The sequence below is a fragment of the Grampus griseus genome (assembly GCF_964374135.1).
Source record: "Grampus griseus genome assembly, chromosome: 1".
Classification (NCBI taxonomy): domain Eukaryota; kingdom Metazoa; phylum Chordata; class Mammalia; order Artiodactyla; family Delphinidae; genus Grampus; species Grampus griseus.
The window spans coordinates 68,556,425-68,574,735 of NC_139017.1; the positions used below are offsets into that span (position 1 = coordinate 68,556,425).

The 18,311-nt window shown below is 47.4% G+C and overlaps 1 protein-coding gene across 1 annotated transcript in view; it reads left to right on the plus strand.

The window, feature by feature from the left end:
• The window catches only part of CFAP45 (cilia and flagella associated protein 45), a gene marked incomplete at both ends in the record, with an annotated part of 40,881 nt that extends 23,403 nt beyond the window's left edge, over positions 1–17,478 (plus strand). The window contains 9 exons of the mRNA XM_082651958.1: positions 241–385; positions 721–891; positions 2,622–2,800; positions 4,591–4,720; positions 8,426–8,572; positions 11,037–11,150; positions 11,744–11,937; positions 16,828–17,052; positions 17,400–17,478. Coding sequence (XP_082508084.1) covers positions 241–385; positions 721–891; positions 2,622–2,800; positions 4,591–4,720; positions 8,426–8,572; positions 11,037–11,150; positions 11,744–11,937; positions 16,828–17,052; positions 17,400–17,478 — 1,384 coding nt within the window. The remainder of the gene's footprint in view (positions 1–240; positions 386–720; positions 892–2,621; positions 2,801–4,590; positions 4,721–8,425; positions 8,573–11,036; positions 11,151–11,743; positions 11,938–16,827; positions 17,053–17,399) is intronic.
• Positions 17,479–18,311: the final 833 nt, after the last annotated feature.

An 18,311-nucleotide genomic window follows, 5' to 3' on the forward strand; every position in this document is an offset into this window, starting at 1 on the left:
CAAAAGTCCTTAAACTGTCCCTTCTTTAGCCCGTGACGCTACTCCACCCTTGCCTGGGACCGCTTTTCCCCAGTGGACCCGTTGCGCAGTTGGCTGTCTCTCCTGCCCTTGCCCGAGTCCCTGCAGGCGGGTGGGCAGTGATGAGGGGCAGGGAAGAGAGCCGAGCAGCCTGCAGTGTGGTGCTGAGAGCTTGCCCTTCCCTCCCCTCCCCTCCCTAATTTTGTTCAATCCTTGTGTCAGCATCCCCACCAAGGACCCCTCCGGGGAGTCCCTTATCATGAGCCCTGAGGAGTTTGAGCGGATCAAATGGGCATCCCACGTGCTGACTAGAGAAGAACTCAAGGCCAGGGAGCAGGCCTTCAAGGAGGAGAAGGAAGCTATTGTGGTAGCTACCCCTGTCCCCCATCTATGCAGAGGGGGGTTGAAGAGAAGGGCTGGGGAGAGGCCGGCTTCCCACAAGACTGGGAGCTCTAGTTATGGGACCCTGAAATGGGGTGTGAACGTGCTAAAGAGGACGTGTTGTAGAATTAAGAGTGGGTGTGGGGAGGAACCGCAGGGCGGCGGGAAGGGTGAGGAAGCCAGGCTGAGAAACCCCTGGGCTCCGACAGTGCGGTGGGGTGAGGCGAAACTCATCTGGGGTCAACCGTGGCAGCCGGGCTAGTGCCCAGGGCACACAGCACAGGCAGTAACCCCCCACTAATCCCGACGTGGCTCCCATAGGACGCAGTGACCACACGCAAGAAGATCATGAAACAGAAGGAAATGGTTTGGAGGACCAGCAAGAAGCTCAACAATCTGGAGGAGGTGGCCAAGGACAGGGCCCAGAACCTCCTTCAGAGAGCCAGGCAGCTGCGGATGGAGCAGGAGGAGGAGCTGAAGGACGTGAGCAAGGTGAGCTCTCCCTTCTCCCTCCCTCCTCCTATCTCTCTTTCTCTCTCTCTTTTTGTTTTTTTAATTTAATTTATTTTTGGCTGCATTGGGTCTTCATTGCTGTGTGCAGGCTTTTCTCTAGTTGTGGTGCGCGGGCTTCTCATTGCAGTGTCTCCTCTTGTTGCAGAGCACGGGCTCTAGCCGCCCAGGCTTCAGCAATTGTGGCTCACGGGCTCTGGAGCGCAGGCTCAGTAGTTGTGGGGCACGGGCTTAGTTGCTCCACGGCATGTGGGATTTTCCCGGATCAGGGCTTGAACCCGTGTCCCCTGCATTGGCAGGTAGATTCTTAACCACCGCGCCCCACCAGGGAAGTTCTATCAAGCTTCCTTTTTTTTTTTTTTTCCCCTTTGGCCGTGCCACACAGCTTGCGAGATCTTAGTTCCCTGACCAGGGATCAAATCCATGCCCCCTGCAGTGGAAGCACAGAGTCTTAACCACTGGACCGCCAGGGAAGTCCTCCCTCCTCTTATCTCTTATTCGCACACCTGACAGCATGGGCTCCAGCTGGAGACAGGGTGCAGGGGTGAAAGGTCAGGGTCTGGCCTTGGCAGGGGAACGGGGTGGAGAGCTGCACTTGCCACGTGCCTGCTGTGTGACCTTCGGCAAGTCACTTGCCCTCCCTGAGCCTCACTTCAGTTGTAAAATGAGGGTGGTGAAACTACTTAGCGGAATTATTGGCAGGATTAAATATGTTAATATATGGGAGAGGCTTTGCGAACTGTGGGTTGATAAATGCATGTGAGGATGTTACTTGTATCTTTATCCAGCTAGTTCAATTCTGGCCGCATATGGTGGTCCCAGGCAATTGGGTTCTTTTTGTCGTGTTCAAAGTGCTTCCCTTAGCTGAGAGCATAAAGGCCAGAGGCTCATTGGGAATTCTATTGTGTAACTCAATTGCGTGTGGTTCACTTCCTGGCCAAAAGAAAAATGCTGACTCCCCAGCCCCTTCATCTACAGTTTCTGTCTCTCAGGTAAATCTTCTCTACTTCCTTTTATTTTCCAAAGCTTTTACTCCATAGTTCTTATTGATGGCTCATGGTTTTTCATTCCGTTATGTGTCATGTTGGGCTCTTCTAGTTTAAAAATCTAGTGGCTTGGCCTCTGCAAGAATGTTTGTTTCCCCGAAGTGTAGAACAGCGGGTCTTCACTTGGGGTTCATGGGTCTCTAAGGGGGGACCATGAACTTCTGAAGTTTTATGGAAATTTTGTGTGTACAGATGCAAATGAATTTTATGGAGGAGAAAGCCCATAGCTTTCATCATATTCCCAAAGCGTGATCTATGACCCCCCAAACACTAAGATCCAATACCCTGAAAGACGTTATTGTTTTTTTTTGTTTGTTTGTTTGTTTTTCGGTACGCGGGCCTCTCACTGTCGTGGCCTTTCCCGTTGCGGAGCACAGGCTCCGGACGCGCAGGCTCAGCGGCCATGGCTCACAGGAGCAGTCGCTCCGCGGCCTGTGGGATCCTCCCAGACCGGGGCACGAACCCGTGTCCCCCACATCGGCAGGCAGACTCTCAACCACTGCGCCACCAGGGAAGCCCCGACACTATTGCTTTTCTGGGCTTGTGAGCACACTCAATAGGATTCTGCTCCCATTTCTCCCCGCTCCCACTTCCCTATCCCCGTGATGCATTCCCCCGCATCCTTACTCCCAGGCCTAGTACCACAGCTTTATTTCCCCTCCCCAGATCATCCTCAACGCTAAGTGCCACGCCATCCGGGATGCCCAGATTCTGGAGAAGCAGCTGATCCAAAAAGAGCTGGATGCAGAGGAGAAGCGGTTGGATCAGATGATGGAGGTGGAGCGGCAGAAATCCGTTCAGAGGCAGGAGGAGCTGCACAGAAAGAGGCGGGAAGAGAGCATCCGGTAAAGAGATGGCTTTGGCACCTTCCCCTCTTAGTCATTTCCATGTGTCTTTAGGTCCATATAGCCTTGCAAAGGGGGAAGACATTAGAAATGGTCATTATCCTCCTCTGTTATTATCTCAAAACCTTTATGGAGTGATTCAGAGAACCACAGAACTTCTTAAAACTTATTTCCAAGATCACAACAGGTGCTTCATAATCTGGCCCCAATTCAGCCTCATTTTGCACCATTTCCTGCCATCCATTCTATGAGGCTTTCCTTCATTTCCCCCAACATGCCAGGTCTTGACAAAAGCTCATGACTTTTGTTGTTCCCTCTCCTTTGAATACCCTTCTCTTTCCTTTCCCCCCGAAAAACGCGCTCTCTTCTTTTAGTATGTAGCTTTGCCGTCTCCTCCCCTGAGAAACCTCCCTCACTTCACCTGGCAGGCTTTAGGGCTCCCTTCTCTGGGTCCCGCCACACCCTCTTTATACTCTGGCGCACCCCTCCTTGCACTGTGGCTCCCTGACCCTCACCAGGCTGTATGCTCACTGAGGACAGGGTCCCTGTCTTATTCATTTCTGTAGCTTCTGGGCCTTCCAGAGTGCTTGGACTGTAGTAGGTGCTTAATACATGTTAGAATGAATAAATTCAGTCCCCTTCATTCTGCAGGAAAGGACAAGTCCCAACGCAGGTAAATTATAGAATCATAGTATCCTGGATTTAGAACGCCAACTATATAATCGAAGAATTACCTCTATAAATAGTCCTTGTAAAAAAATAGTCATTGCACCACACTGAGTGGCAGTTCTTTCTCCCCATCTGTATTCTGTTCTCATGTACCATTCATCTTTGTACTTCTAGTAGGTACCTGGCTCACTATAGCAGGCTCCCAATAAAAGTTTATTTCATGGCCAAGTGGCTCTTCATTTTTTGCATAAATAGTTCCAATGAAAGGAAAATCCCTGCCTTATCAGCAGCTCTAATGATTTGACCTGGTCCTTATGTTGAGTCTAAACCTGCTTCCATGTAACTCTTTTACTCATTGCTCTAGTGTATTTCATCTGGAGTCATTCAAGAGCTCTATCTTTATTTATTTATTTATTTATTTATTTATTTATTTATTTATTTGCGGTACGCGGGCCTCTCACTGTTGTGGCCTCTCCCGTTGCGGAGCACAGGCTCCGGACGCGCAGGCTCAGCGACCATGGCTCACGGGCCCAGCTGCTCTGCGGCATGTGGGATCTTCCCGGACCGGGGCAGAAAGAGGGCAGGAAGGCTGGGAGAGTGGGAGAAGACACACTCCTTCTACGGGAAGGAGTACGAGATTGACATTCAGATAGAGCTCTTGGAATTCCCTGGTGGCGCAGTGGTTAAGAATCCTCCTGCCAATGCAGGGGACACGGGTTCGAGCCCTGGTCCGGAAAGATCCCACATGCCGCGGAGCAACTAAGCCCGTGAGCCACAACTACTGAAGCCCGCGTGCCTAGAGCCCGTGTTCTGCAACAAGAGAAAAGTACAATCTATGAAAGAAAAAAATCAATAAAGTGGACTGCATGAAATTAAAAAAAAAAAAAAAAAAGAAGAACGGTGAGCCCCAGAACCAGGAGTTCAGAAGGGAGAGGACCAACCTGCCAGGACCCTCTGGGGAAGGACTTTGGTCTGGGTTCGTGAAGCATAGCCATGTTTAGGGGGCACTTGTCACATTGTTCCTACGATGCCTCCCATCTTGGGGGTTATTTGGGTGGAGGTTAGAACAGAGAGACACAGACCCTTGGTTTCTAAGACACCGTGGCACTGTTTCTTCCCAGAGGAAGACGGCACATTGTGGAACAGATGGAAAAGAAGCAGGAGGAGCGATCGCTGCTTGCCGAGCAGCAGCAACAGGATAAGGAGCAGATACGGGCGTATATGGAGCAGCTCCAAGAGGAGGATCTAAGGGTAACAGGGCTGCACAGATAATGCCAAGTTCCACCGGCAACAGCAAAAAAGCCCTCCAACACTGGGGTCTGAGTGTGTGGGCTGACGTGCCGTCAGGCACACGCTCATTTCACATCATCGTCACCATCAACTTTTTATTGCCTTATGATACATTTGTTTGGCTGTGGAGTCATGCTGGGGGAGGAGCAGTGATTTGGATACCGTCCCTGCCTTACTGGGACTTGGGGTCCAGGACTGACATATCCGTGTGAATGGCCACATGAAGGAAAGATATGGCTACATGCTTTGCACAAATAAACATAGGGATGTTTTATTGTCTTCCCTCAATTACCTAGGGATATTATAGACTTCGTAGGTGAACAATAGCAGTGTCTTAGTTCTAGACTCGCTGCTGTTGCCTCATCCAAAGTACATTGCATCCCAGTGTCATTAATTGTGTTGAGGAGTCAAACCCTTTGTTCCTGTTAGCCTCAATAAAATTAGTAAGCATATCGTTGCAAAAGTAATGATGACACATCTGTTCAGACCAGGAAGATGTAAACAAATCTTCTTCTATTGGCTTCATCTGATCTGTTGCAGTATACAAAGGCCCCTGGCATAGTGAGGTACATGGCAAGCATTTGGGGCATTTATTCTTTTTTCTCCTCAATTTTTCACTTAAAAAAAATTTTATACACACAGACAAGTTGAAAGAACTGTACCACACCCATCAATGCTTCACCTAGATTTAGTGGTTGTTAATCTGCCTGAGTTGCTTGTCTCTTTTAGATGTATATATGTATTTTGATATTGTTAAACTGTTTGAAAGTAAGTTGCCAACGTCTTGACACTTTGCTGCTGAATGCTTCAGCCTGTATCTCTGAAGAAAGACATTTGCTTACAAGTCAACAACACCATTATCAACAAAATTAGAATCCAATGATTCTATAATATCATTTCATATTTACTCTACACTCAAATTTACTCAGTTGTTACAAAAATATATTTTCTTTCGTCCAAACCAGGATTCAATCAAGGTTCACACATTGCATTCACTAAGTCTTTTAAGTCTATTTTGATCTAGAAGAGTTCCCTCACTCATTCATTCATTCATTCATTTTCATAGCACTGATACCTTGAAGCATCCAGGACATTTGACTTGAAGAATGTCCCACATTCTGATTTGTCTGATTGTTTCCTCATGGTACCATTTAACTTGTGGAACACATATTCTTTTATTGTTCTCCTCCTTCCCCATGTTTATGGGTGATTGAGTTGTCATCTCCCAGTGAATTTGATGGTGAGGAGCGACAGGGGGCCCTGAAGGATCTCATGGGGGGCCTTATAATTATGAGGGCTTCTCAAGCACTTGCAGTATGAGGGTCTGTGTGAGGGCTGGGAGGCTGATAACCAGATGGTCAGGGAAGATGAGGGGCAGGCAGCCTTGTGAACTGCATGAGAAGGGGAGCAACAGGGCCATGAAGACAGACAAGACCTGGCCAAGCTCCTGGCTCAGGAGAGAGAGGGAAAGGGACAGGAAGGACAGGTCTGGGATAGATATGCAGGAAACTGGAAAATCCAAATTGACTGTGGGGAATGGGCATTGGTGGGTTCATTGAGAAAATTCCAGGTGTCACTGAGTCAACACAATTACTCCGGTGTTAGGTCATTGTCCTTTTCCCGTCCTTCTAGGCACTCCCTAAGTCTCCAGGAAGTATCATTGGGCAGAGGTAGAAACCTCTGCCTCCCCAGCCTAGAACTGCATCATCTCCCGGTGATGCAAGGGCAGCTTTCCCCACCTTGCTAGCAAGATGGAGAGAATGAAGGGAGTTTTCTGGGGTTGCTTCACGATGGCTTCAAAGATGAGAAACGGGGGAAGTCCTTTGGTTTCTTGGAAATGAAATGAACCCACAAAAACAACAAACCAAAAAGTAAATAAATAGGCAAAGAAGTAAGTAAATATATGGTTATATGTATGTCATAGATCAGAAGTCAGCAGCTTTTCTAGCTTTGAGGGTCAGTGGGATTAAATACTGCCTGGGGTACCAATGGCACGTGTAAAACTGATGGGGAGAAGGTAGGAAGGAAAGGAAGAAAGGGAAAAGGGGAAAAAAGAGTGTGGGAGTTAGAGTGTCAGGAGGGGAACTGTGGCGTGAGCAAGGAGGCAGGTGCTTGGTGGGTGAGGGGATGCTGGCGGCCGTGACTCAGGCACCACGTGGACCTGGGGGGAGGCACACAGCACTGTGCTGGTCTGGTTCAGGAGGCTTCCTGGAGGAAAGACCCCTGAACTGGTCAGTGAGCCAAGCTGGGGGAGGGTCAGCAGTGTTGCCTGGGATGCGTCAGGGCAGAAGCTGGGCTGAGGAGGAACTGGGAGGCCAGGTAGCGGTTAGTCTTTGAAGAAATGGAAGGAGCGGGAAGCAGTGTGGGAGGTGGGGTGAGTGGATGGGTAGGAGAGTTTGAAGCAAGGAGTCCAAGTTCGAGACGGTAGGGAGGCCACTGCCCAAGGTCCCAGTGCCCCTCCACATTGGGACCTGAGGGTGTGCTTAGAAGTGGTCTGATCACTGGGAGCTTTCAAAGGCTCAGGCTCATTCCTTAGAAGGGATCTTGTCACTCAGGGCGACTGGGACTCTGATGTCCATCACTCATTGTTTTTCTCGCTGAGGTTTTTTCTCTATCTCACTTGCCACTCACCTTGGCCCCCTCTTCCCTGCCTCATTATTGAGTATTTGCTGTTTCCCTCTCAGTATTGGGAAAGAGAAGAAGTGTTACACATGGTCCCTGTCCTCTGGCTGGGACAGAAGGAACACACAGGAAGCGAATGGGATCCTCACGGCAACGTATGATTAAGTCCGAGGAGGTGTGGCACCATCTTAAGTGCAAAGGGAATTCAGAAATGCAGAGAGAATGAAAACTTGGGGCAATCAAGTAAGAGCTCCAGAGAAGATTGGAACTTTAGTTTGGACAGACCAGGTTCCAAAATTCTGGCTCTGGAGTTCATTAGCTGTACGGCCCTGGGCAAGTCGCTTAAACTCTGAGCCTCAGTTTTTCCACCTGTACAAGAAAGATAACAAGGACTACCTTTCAGGGTTTTTGGGGTACATTTAGGTGCTAGAGGTAGGTTATATAAAGTGTCTTATGAATAAAAAGTACTCAATTAGTGCAATACTCTATTTTTTTTAACATCTTTATTGGGGTATAATTGCTTTACAATGGTGTGTTAGTTTCTGCCCCATAACAAAGTGAATCAGTTATACATATACATATGTTCCCATATCTCTTCCCTCTTGCGTCTCCCTCCCTCCCAAATACTCTATTTTATCTATTTTAATCATCACTATTGAACAGAGACCAAAAGTTTGGGTTTGAATAGGGGAAGGAAATTGAAGGCAGGAGGAAAGCGTAATGAACAAAGGATAGGATTTTGCCTGACATGGGGGAGACACTGAGTAGAATTTTAAGAGCCTCCACTTCCTGGGAGTTCATAGAGTTCCACAGTGTCAGGGGCTGCCGCAAAGTCAAGGTGAATGAAGACTGCAAAGGGCCATTTGGCTGGAAGAGGTCATTGATGACCCTTGAAAGAACAGCTTTAATCAAGGGCAGTAACTGGAGTTAGACTTCAGAGTGTGCATCTCTCTCCCTGCCTCCATCTGTGTCTCTCCATCCCAAGAGGCCAGTATCTTTTGATCTTTCCCCTTCTACTCTGATGCTCTCTCCCTTCGGTGGCAGGACTTGGAACGAAGACACCAGCAAAAGCTGCAGATGCAGGCTGAGATCAAACGCATCAATGACGAAAACCAGAGGCAGAAAGCAGAGCTGCTGGCTCAGGAGAAGCTGGCAGACCAGATGGTGATGGAATTTACCAAGAAGAAGATGGTAGGGACCTGCTTACCGATGCCTGGGACTTCTGAGCAGGAATGGGGTGTCTGTCTCAGGGATATGCAGGCATGAGAACTAAGCTAACGCAACAGAAGATAGTTATGTCGTCATCCTAAAATTCATGTCCTTAGTTCAAGGGCCTGGCTTCTTTTTCTCTTCAACTTGGCCAGTCCCCTTGTTCATTACCAGAGAGTAGCCTGGAAAGGACACCCCAATTAGGGTATTATTGTCCTTGTTAACACCTTTGATTAGAAGTTGGGGTGAGGGTCAGGTGCAGGCAGGGAAGAAAATTAAAACTATTGGTGAAAGTAAAGTTTTCATGGATTCCTCATGACCTGGATAATTATATCTTCAGTAATCAATCATGGGTCAGCTGCCCCATAAACTTCTTGTGAAAATTCCTGTATTGGGCATCCATCCTATACTGGATGCTAGGCTCAGAAAATAGAGCCTTCAACCACCACCCCCTGTAGTACTTATAAGAACAAATGCACCACGGAACAGGGAGCAATACCCTCGAACAGTTATAGGGAGATGCAGCTCATGAATGTCTGGACTCATTCTGGGGCAAGAATGAGTAATGTCATGGTTGGGGTCTGTGAGGAATGGAGGGCAAAAGAAAGCTTTTAGGCACGGTTTGGATGGAGTGAGCATGGATTTCTATAAGAAGAGAAGGAAAGACTTGAGGTGGCAGGAAAGTTATTCAACTCCTCATGCGTGAGTCCTGCCTTCCCTACCAGCTTTGAGGTTCCATGATGATACCATACTTCTCTATGGTAGAGATTCTTAATTATGGGCAGGGGGAGGGTGTGGGTGCAATTGGAAAAGGCATATTTGATATACCTCTATACTCCAGATGCAAACGAGAGAAAATGAAGCTCAGCAAAGCTCATTTATTGGCTGTGGCTTCCTTACTGGATGCCAGGGATATGCAGGCAACAGAGTGAGAACGCGAGACTGGGGACACGGGGGTTCCAGCATAATAGCGATCACGCAACTACCATTAATCAAGCACTTAGTCTGTACACAGGCTCTGTGCTAAGGGCTTTGTGTGTTGTCTTATCTAGTCGATACAACCACCTTGTGAACCTAGTCATTGACTGATTGAAAAGATCCTGAATGCTTCAATGTGTGTCCAGTATCAGACAGGCTGAATGTACCTAGAGTAATGCTACGTACAACGTATGGAACTCAGCAACTGTTTTCCTGAATGGACGAAGGTGGCGGTCATAAGCCATTCACGTGTAGGAATTGGTGAACAGTTTCACTGGCTGCAGCAGAGAGTCTCTGGTGGTTGTGATGGGAAACGAGGTAGCGAGATGATGGAGAGCTGAGAGCAGTTGTTGGGAATGACTTGGACCTTGAGCAGAGCTGCAAGTGTGGAACGATGAGGAATTGCCATTGATTTCTGAGCAGGAGAGGAATATGTCTTGTCTTCGTACATGAAAATGTCATTGGCAGGAGAACCTGGGAGAGGCAGGAAACTGACAAAGGGATCGGGCACTTGGGCATGCCCACAGCCCACCAGAAGAATCCAAGTGTATCACAAGCCCTTCCCTGACCTCACAGTGGTCTCTGTTCTTACAGCCGGGGCTGCCGCTTTAGAGCTAAAGGCAGAGATTGGTGGTGGAAGCCTCCAGAGTTCCCTGCCCTGCCATCTAGGGCAACGTGGAGCAGAGAGACCAGCTTGACACACAGCCAGCTGTGCACAGCTCACAAGCTGACAACTCATTGGGTGCACAGAAGTCTGGAAAGGTGGAACGAGGCTAAGGAACATTCTTTGTGGGATGATCACATTTCCACCCAACCTAAGCCATTATTAGTCTTATGACTAACCAAGAATCATAGTTGGGAAGTTGTGTATGGAAAGTTTTTAGGGATATGTCTGCTTTTTCAGAGAAGTGGCAAAGGGAGCTAATTTTGATAGTTCATTCCTTAGGTATCTGCTAACCCCTGGGGGGCCGCACATCGCACGGTTGGCCATTTGCCCAAAAGGACTAATGAGATAACTTCCACCTCCTGTACTTTACAAGACAGGCAGGAAGCCACAGTTGTTATTTCTAGAAACTTGGCCTAGCAGCCTTGCAACTTGGAAATTGTGCAGTAGCAGAGAGAGCATGAAGGCTGGGCTCACCTGCATTTGAATCTGTTTGGTAGTTTACTAGCTGTGCCATCTTAGACAGGACCCTTGAATTCTATGAACATCAGTTTCTTTATAATATCAATCTAATGAGATGTTGTGAGGACCATCTGGGATATTACAGGAGAAGGCATTTTGTAAGCAACGAAGCATCTTACAAATGCTGATTAGTTTCATGTCAATGCATTGCTAGTCATTTTGCCCTACCTTAAAAGGAGTCAGGAAGGGGTAGAGGGGATATTGAATAGACAAGGGTCTCAGTTTCTCTCTGCAAGCCTGGGGCAATGGGAGCCATGCTGTGACGCCTTTTCTTCCTGGCAGGCTCGAGAAGCAGAGTTTGAGGCTGAGCAGGAGAGAATCCGGAGGGAGAAAGAGAAGGAGATCGCCCGCCTGAGGGCAATGCAGGAGAAGGCCCAGGATTACCAGGCAGAGCAGGTACCTATTCAGTCTCAGCTTCTCTCGGCCTCTCCCATCCCCTTAACTGTTCCTCTGACAGCCTGTAGAATGGTCTCAAGGGTGAGGGTATAGAAGAGAGGATGAAAGTTATCACGACTTCAGTAGCTGGAGGACGGAGAGATGGGCCTGCTTCCAAGCCCACGGCAAGCAAGGATCGAGAAGTGTATTACGCGCTTAAGGTCCAAGAGAAAGACTTTGGCTGCCACATAAAGAACTTTCAACCTTAACTAACCACTGAAATGTGTCACCAGAGGAAACTGTGCCATCTCCATCATTAGCAGTCATTAAAGTTAGAAGCGATCGCAGGACAGCCGGGAGGTGTTTCAGGTATAGGGAGAGAACTGGAATGAGCTGGAGGTGGGGGAAGGACAAGATGACCCCTCAGGGTATCTTCTGACCTGAAAGTTCTATGACAGGATTCCCTTTATTCTTTCCTAGCATAACCCTGCTGCTAGAGAAATTCGGGGGGCTTCTCAAAGCAAGCTGGGGCAGAGTCCGAAGTAGGTGTCTTCGTAAAGGGACCTGAGGTTACTCTGCATCCTCACTGGTCTCCCCGCCCTCTCCTTTCCCAGGATGCCTTGCGGGCCAAACGCAACCAGGAGGTTGCCGACAGAGAGTGGCGCAGAAAAGAAAAGGAAAACGCACAGAAGAAGATGGAAACTGAGGCCAGACTGCGGAAAAGTCGGCAAGAACAGGTGGCTTTCAAGGAGCACGCTCTGGCCGTTCAGGTGCAACGGGACCGGGATGAGTTCGAGAGGATTCTTCGGTAAGAGGAGCTGGGAACCTCAGCTTCCCTTCCTGGTACTGTGGCAGGGATGGTCCGTACTGGGTGGAGAGGCAGTTTCTGGCATGTCCACGGACAGATGTGCATCCACCCTGACCAGGTTGGTGGGGTCATTCTAACTAGATGGATAATTGAAATATTTCAAAGACACTTGAGCAAAGAATTTTATTAAAGAATTGGAAAATAGCACCTACCTGGAAGTGATTAAGGAATTGGTTATTATAGGGATTATTTCCCCGGGAGCATTAAAAGTGTAAGTAATGGTATAAATCTGGTCTCTTCTGCCCTCCCCACCTCCATGTCCCTCGACAAGTTTGGGCTGAAACTGCAGCAGGGGAGGTTGAAGAGAGAGGGAGAGAAGAACTCACACACTCAGGGTTGCAAGTCATCAGAGCAGGGCTTTGAGGGAGGTCTTTTGACAGATATGTACTAAGCACGTAAAGTCAAGGCTCTGTGTTGGATGCTATGGGAGATATTAGAGATGAATAAAGCACCATTCTTGCCCATTCATCTAAGAAGGATGTTAGAGACTCGTATTTGGATGGGCTTCACCTGTATTTCTCCATCTTTCTGGCCTTGTCAGCTCTTTATCCTTTTATTTTTGTTCTCTATGTTGGCTTAGTTATAATTCCAACACAGAAGTGGAAGTTAAGTGTTCACATCTCTCACTGTCTGTCTCCCTTCTCCTACCCCAAAGCAGTGAGCAGTCTCAGTAGTTCTACTTTCTACCAGTTAGATCTTCCACCACCAGACCTGGCCCCTGGGACGTTCTACTGGCTCTAAGTGTTCTGGCCTAACTGGGAAAGACTCTCTTCTTGCTCTGGTCCAGACTCTATAACATCAAAAAATTTTTTAAAGGAAACAAACAAGGGAATTCCCTGGCTGTCCAGTGGTTAGAACTCGGCACTTTCACTGCCAGGCCCATTTTCGATCCCTGGTTGGGGAACTAAGATCCTGCATGCTGTGCAGTGTAGCCATTAAAAAATAATAACATTTAAAAAATAATAATAAAATAGGAAATAAACCAAACAAAATTTTAATTAGGGTGGAGGGCTACAAAAATTACAGAAGTTATGCTCAAATAAGTAGAGATTGAGTGATGCAGCCTATCTTTCTTTTTTTTTTTATATAGCAAGTTCTTATTAGTTATCCATTTTATACATATTAGTGTATATATGTCAATCCCAATCTCCCTATTCATCACACCACCACCCCACCCCTCTGCCACTTTCCCCCCTTGGTGTCTGTACGTTTGTTCTCTACGTCTGTGTCTCAATTTCTGCCCTGCAAATCAGTTCATCTGTACCATTTTTCTAGGTTCCACATATATAAATTAATATACAATACTTGTTTTTCTCTTTCGGACTTACTTCACTCTGTGTGACAGTCTCTAGATCTATCCATGTCTCTACAAATGACCCAAGTTCGTTCCTTTTTATGGCTGAGTAATATTCCATTGTATATATGTACCACATCTTCTTTATCCATTCATCTGTTGATGGACATTTAGGTTGCTTCCATGACCTGGCTATTGTAAATAGTGCTGCAATGAACATTGTGTCTTTTTGAATTATGGTTTTCTCTGGGTGTATGCCCAGTAGTGGGATTGCTAGGTCATATGGTAATTCTATTTTTAGTTATTTAAGGAACCTCTATACTGTTCTCCATAGTGGCTGTATCAATTTACATTCCCACCAACAGGGCAAGAGGGTTCCCTTTTCCCCACACCCTCTCCAGCATTTGTTGTTTGTAGATTTTCTGATGATGCCCATTCTAACTGGTGTGAGGTGATACCTCACTGTAGTTTTGATTTGCATTTCTCTAATAATTAGTGATGTTGAGCAGCTTTTCACGTGCCTCTTCGCCATCTGTATGTCTTCTTTGGAGAAATGTCTGTTTAGGTCTTCTGCCCATTTTTGGATTGGGTTTTTTTTTTTTTAATATTGAGCTGCATGAACTGTTTATATATTTTGGAGATTAATCCTTTGTCCGTTGATTTGTTTGCAGATATTTTCTCCCATTCTGAGGGTTGTCTTTTCGTCTTGTTTGTAGTTCCCATTGCTGTGCAAAAACTTTTAAGTTTCATTATGTCCCACTTGTTTATTTTTGTTTTTATTTCCATTACTCTAGGAGGTGGATCAAAAAAGATCTTCCTGTGATTTATGTCAAAGAGTGTTCTTCCTATGTTTTCCTCTAAGAGTTTTATGGTGTCCAGTCTTACATTTAGGTCTCTAATCCATTTTGAGTTTATTTCTGTGTATGGTGTTAGGGAGTGTTCTAATTTCATTCTTTTACATGTAGCTGTCCAGTTTTCCCAGCACCACTTATTGAAGAGACTGTCTTTTCTCCATTGTATATCCTTGCCTCCTTTGTCATAGATTAGTTGACCATAGGTGTGCAGGTTTATCTCTGGGCTTTCCATCCTGTTCCATTGATCTATATTTCTGTTTTTGTGTCAGTACCATATTGTCTTGATTACTGTAGCTTTGTAGTATAGTCTGAAGTCAGGGAGTCTGATTCCTCCAGCTGTGTTTTTTTCCCTCAAGACCGCTTTGGCTATTCGGGGTCTTTTGTGTCTCCGTACAAATTTTAAGATTTTTTTGTTCTAGTTCTGTAAAAAATGCCATTGGTAATTTGATAGGAATTGCATCAAATCTGTAGATTGCTTTGGGTAGTAGAGTCATTTTCACAATATTGATTCTTCCAATACAAGAACATGGTATATCTCTCCATCTGTCTGTAACATCTTTAATTTCTTTCATCAGTGTCTTATAGTTTTCTGCATACAGGTCTTTTGTCTCCTTAGGTAGGTTTATTCCTAGATATTTTATTCTTTTCATTGCAATGGTAAATGGGAGTGTTTCCTTAATTTCTCTTTCAGATTTTTCATCATTAGTGTATAGGAATGCAAGAGATTTCTGTGCATTAATTTTGTATCCTGCAACTTTACCAAATTCATTCATTAGCTCTAGTAGTTTTCTAGTGGCATCTTTAGGATTCTCTATGTATAGTATCATGTCGTCTGCAAACAGTGACAGTTTTACTTCTTCTTTTCCAATTTTAATTTCTTTTATTTCTTTTTCTTCTCTGATTGCCATGGCTAGGACTTCCAAAACTATGTTGAATAATAGTGGTGAGAGTGGACATTCTTGTCTTGTTCCTGATCTTAGAGGAAATGGTTTCAGTTCTTCACCATTGAGAACGATGTTGCCAGCCCTAGCTTTAAGTTCAATTTCACCTTTTTCTAGGTTAGCATCTGGACCTAGGGTCTCCAGGGCCATGTGACCACCACGATGAGCATCTCCAAGTGCTAGGAGCATCTCTTCCATGGCCAGCATTCCAACTTTTCCTACTTCAAGAGCATGGCCTCCTCTATGGCCTATATATGGACTTCCTGCTTCTGGACAGAGGGATGCCTTTAACTGTCAGCCTGTTGACTAAGCAGAAATAGCTGACCTTCCCTACCCAATGGTTCTTAGAAATGCCTGGAAGCTTTCAAAGAGTACTGGCGCCCAGGAGCCAACTCCAGAGATTCTCATTTAACTGGTCTGGGGTGAGGCCCAGGCATCAGTAGTTTTGAAAGCCCCAAGATGATTGTAATGCAGCCAGCCTCCAGGATCCCTGCCCCAGCCCTGTGAAATTACCAGGCCCTTCCCTGTTTAGATTTCCAATTGCCTGCCACCCCAGGGGCTCTCTCATGACACATACAGTTTCCCCATTTCCACCCTGTTTCACATAATGTGAAACAATAAAAAACTGTTCTCTATATAGGAAAATAATGGCAAGGCAAGGAGGAGAATCTTTCTGCTTTCATAGATGTGTCCGAGCAGTGGGGATTTGGTGTATAAGTACCGAGGGGCAAGGAAGTCAGCAGTTTTCTTCTGATAAACCTGGAAGGTATAGAATTTTAGGAGGTGTCTACATGGTGTAAAAGAGCTGCTGAGCACCGAGAGGACATGCCATGCATGGTGGAGCTTGGAAGATAGCTAGAGGGAAATGAGTCTGTGAAGTGGTGCTTTTGGTTGGGGTATGAGTGACCCCAGCTGAGACGTCCTGGCCTAAGGTGATTTTAAATTTAGCTTTTGTTTTTGATTACATTGAGGAAGAAAGAAGGAGTTAGCTCAGGATGGCCTATGACTGCATTTCCTCTGAGATGTGAATACATTTCATTTGAGTTTTTTTTCTGGGAACATCTGGCCTACATTAGCCGTTTTCCTTCTGATGTCAGGGTTCGTGAAGTTTTCTTGTGGAAGAGGCTCCTGAGAGTAGTAAGAAAAATCAGAGATAACAGGCTAAGTTCCTTCTTCTTCCAGCAACTAAGAACCAGCATTGCAGAGTTGACAACTTCTTTGAACCTCCTAAACATCCTCTTTGTTGGTTTTGTTAATGTCATTATTATTGTTAGTGGAAAGGAAGGAAGAGAGAGAGAAAGAAAGCTATCTCAGAACAAGCTGGAGAGGAGTTAGGCATCGTTAATAGGAGAGAAGAGTGGGAACAATAGCTTCCAGTGGGTGACATCCTGGCTGTAGGGCCAGCTACAAAAGTTGCAGGGCTCAGTGAAAAATGAGAATGTGGAGCCCTTTGTTCAACAATTAAGAATTTCAGAACAGTGACAGCAGAGCCTTAGCTCCGGGCCCAAGCGTTGGGCCCTTCTAAACATGCCCGTGGCATAGAGTCACACGCCATGAGCCCGGGCCTGGCTGGGATCAGCCTTTGGGGCTGATCTCTGAGCCACAGAAGAGAAGGGCCTGAGTGTGGAGGGCCTTGGTCTCTGCAGCGTGTCCTAGGAGGAGCCTACCCAGCAGCTGCCCCAAAGACTTCCCTGGGCTGGGACAGCTCAGCCTAGCCCATTCGACCGTGTCCCTCCTCTAGGGCTCAGAGAGAGCAGATTGAAAAGCAGCAGCTGGAGGAGGAGAAAAAGGCCAGGGGGCGCTTACAGTATGCCAATGAGCTCCAGCGCCAGGTGCGGGAGAACCAGCAGAAGCAGCTGCAGGACCGGATCGCCACCTTCGAGGAAGGCCGGCGCCTCAAAGAGGAGGCCCAGAAGTGGCGTGAGCGCATTGAAGGCATCAAGAAGAAAAAGATAGAGGAGCTGAGGTGTGCCGGCATCCCTTCCTGCCCAGCTCCTCTCCTCTTCCCCAGGGATTAAGGGAATGAAGGGATGGTGACAGGGGTGTGGAGAGGGCCTGACTCCAGGCCCACATGGGCTGTGGCCCTCTGAAGGGGGCTCCTGGAGAAAGTTCTGGGATGGGGTCTTCCTGGCTCTCTGGGAACTCCTTGGCAGGATGCTGGAGGCTTGACAGGGATGTGTTTGGGGGACCAGGGTTGGGGTACACGTCCCAAGGTTCTGTAAATGCCTGCTTCTGCTGCCTCCTCTTTGGTCTCCTTCTCTATCCCTACCCGTTACACCCTTTCCACCCCTTACACCTGTGTTTCTCCTGCAGAGCCACCGGCCTTCCTGAGAAGTACTGCACTGAAGCTGAGCGCAAAGCTAACATACAACCCGACACCTCTGTGGACTGAGGGTGCCTCTCGGCCCCTCGGGATGCCTTCAGCGGGCAGCTTCCTCCCAGGCTCTCGGTGTCCATAACTGCAGCTAATCTAGACACTTCTGAGTTACAGATTAAATCTATTCTACTTCTCTAAGGAACAGTCCAGCTTTCTTGCTGTGGGGATGTGGCTGCCACGGGCACTGAACGAGGAGCAAAATTGGTTACGGGAGCCCCAGGTTGTGGGCCGTATGATGCTCAGAGGCAGAGAATGGAAGGATTCTCTCACGGTCAGCCCTCCCGAGCCAGATGGTCCCTTTGTCCTGGTGTCTCCTGGCTTTTCTGTGACTCTCTGGGATGCTGTCATCATGTCCACTTTCAGCTCAGTCTTATCTCTGTCCCCATTCCACGCCCAGCTCAGAGGCACTTTAGGGCAAGGAGCTAGAGATGCTCTCTCAGGGTGGGGCTGGGGCAAGGGCTGGGTTGGGCGGTGCTGGGGAAGGAGGTGTCAGAGCTCTTACCAGTTTCGCGCCTGTGACCCAGATCATGAATGTGGAGAGGGTGATGTTTGAACCTGTGGCTCACGCTCCTGTCTCAACCCTCTCATGCCAGAGCCCTTTCAATGCCAGGCAGTGTCACAACATAGGCACCCACTCCATCCTCCATCGGGGCATGACGAGGGCCCAACGTCTCACGCTGCCAGCCTGGTCCCCTCGCCCAAACACAGCCCCCCGCCCCACTCAAGTGGCCGGCTCTCCTTAGTCCACCTCTCTCCAACAAGTGAGGCTCCCCAAAGCTTTATCCCCAAAGATAAAGATCTGTGTTCGCTGGCCTCGCTTTTCCCCCAGATATTCTTCATTCATTCAT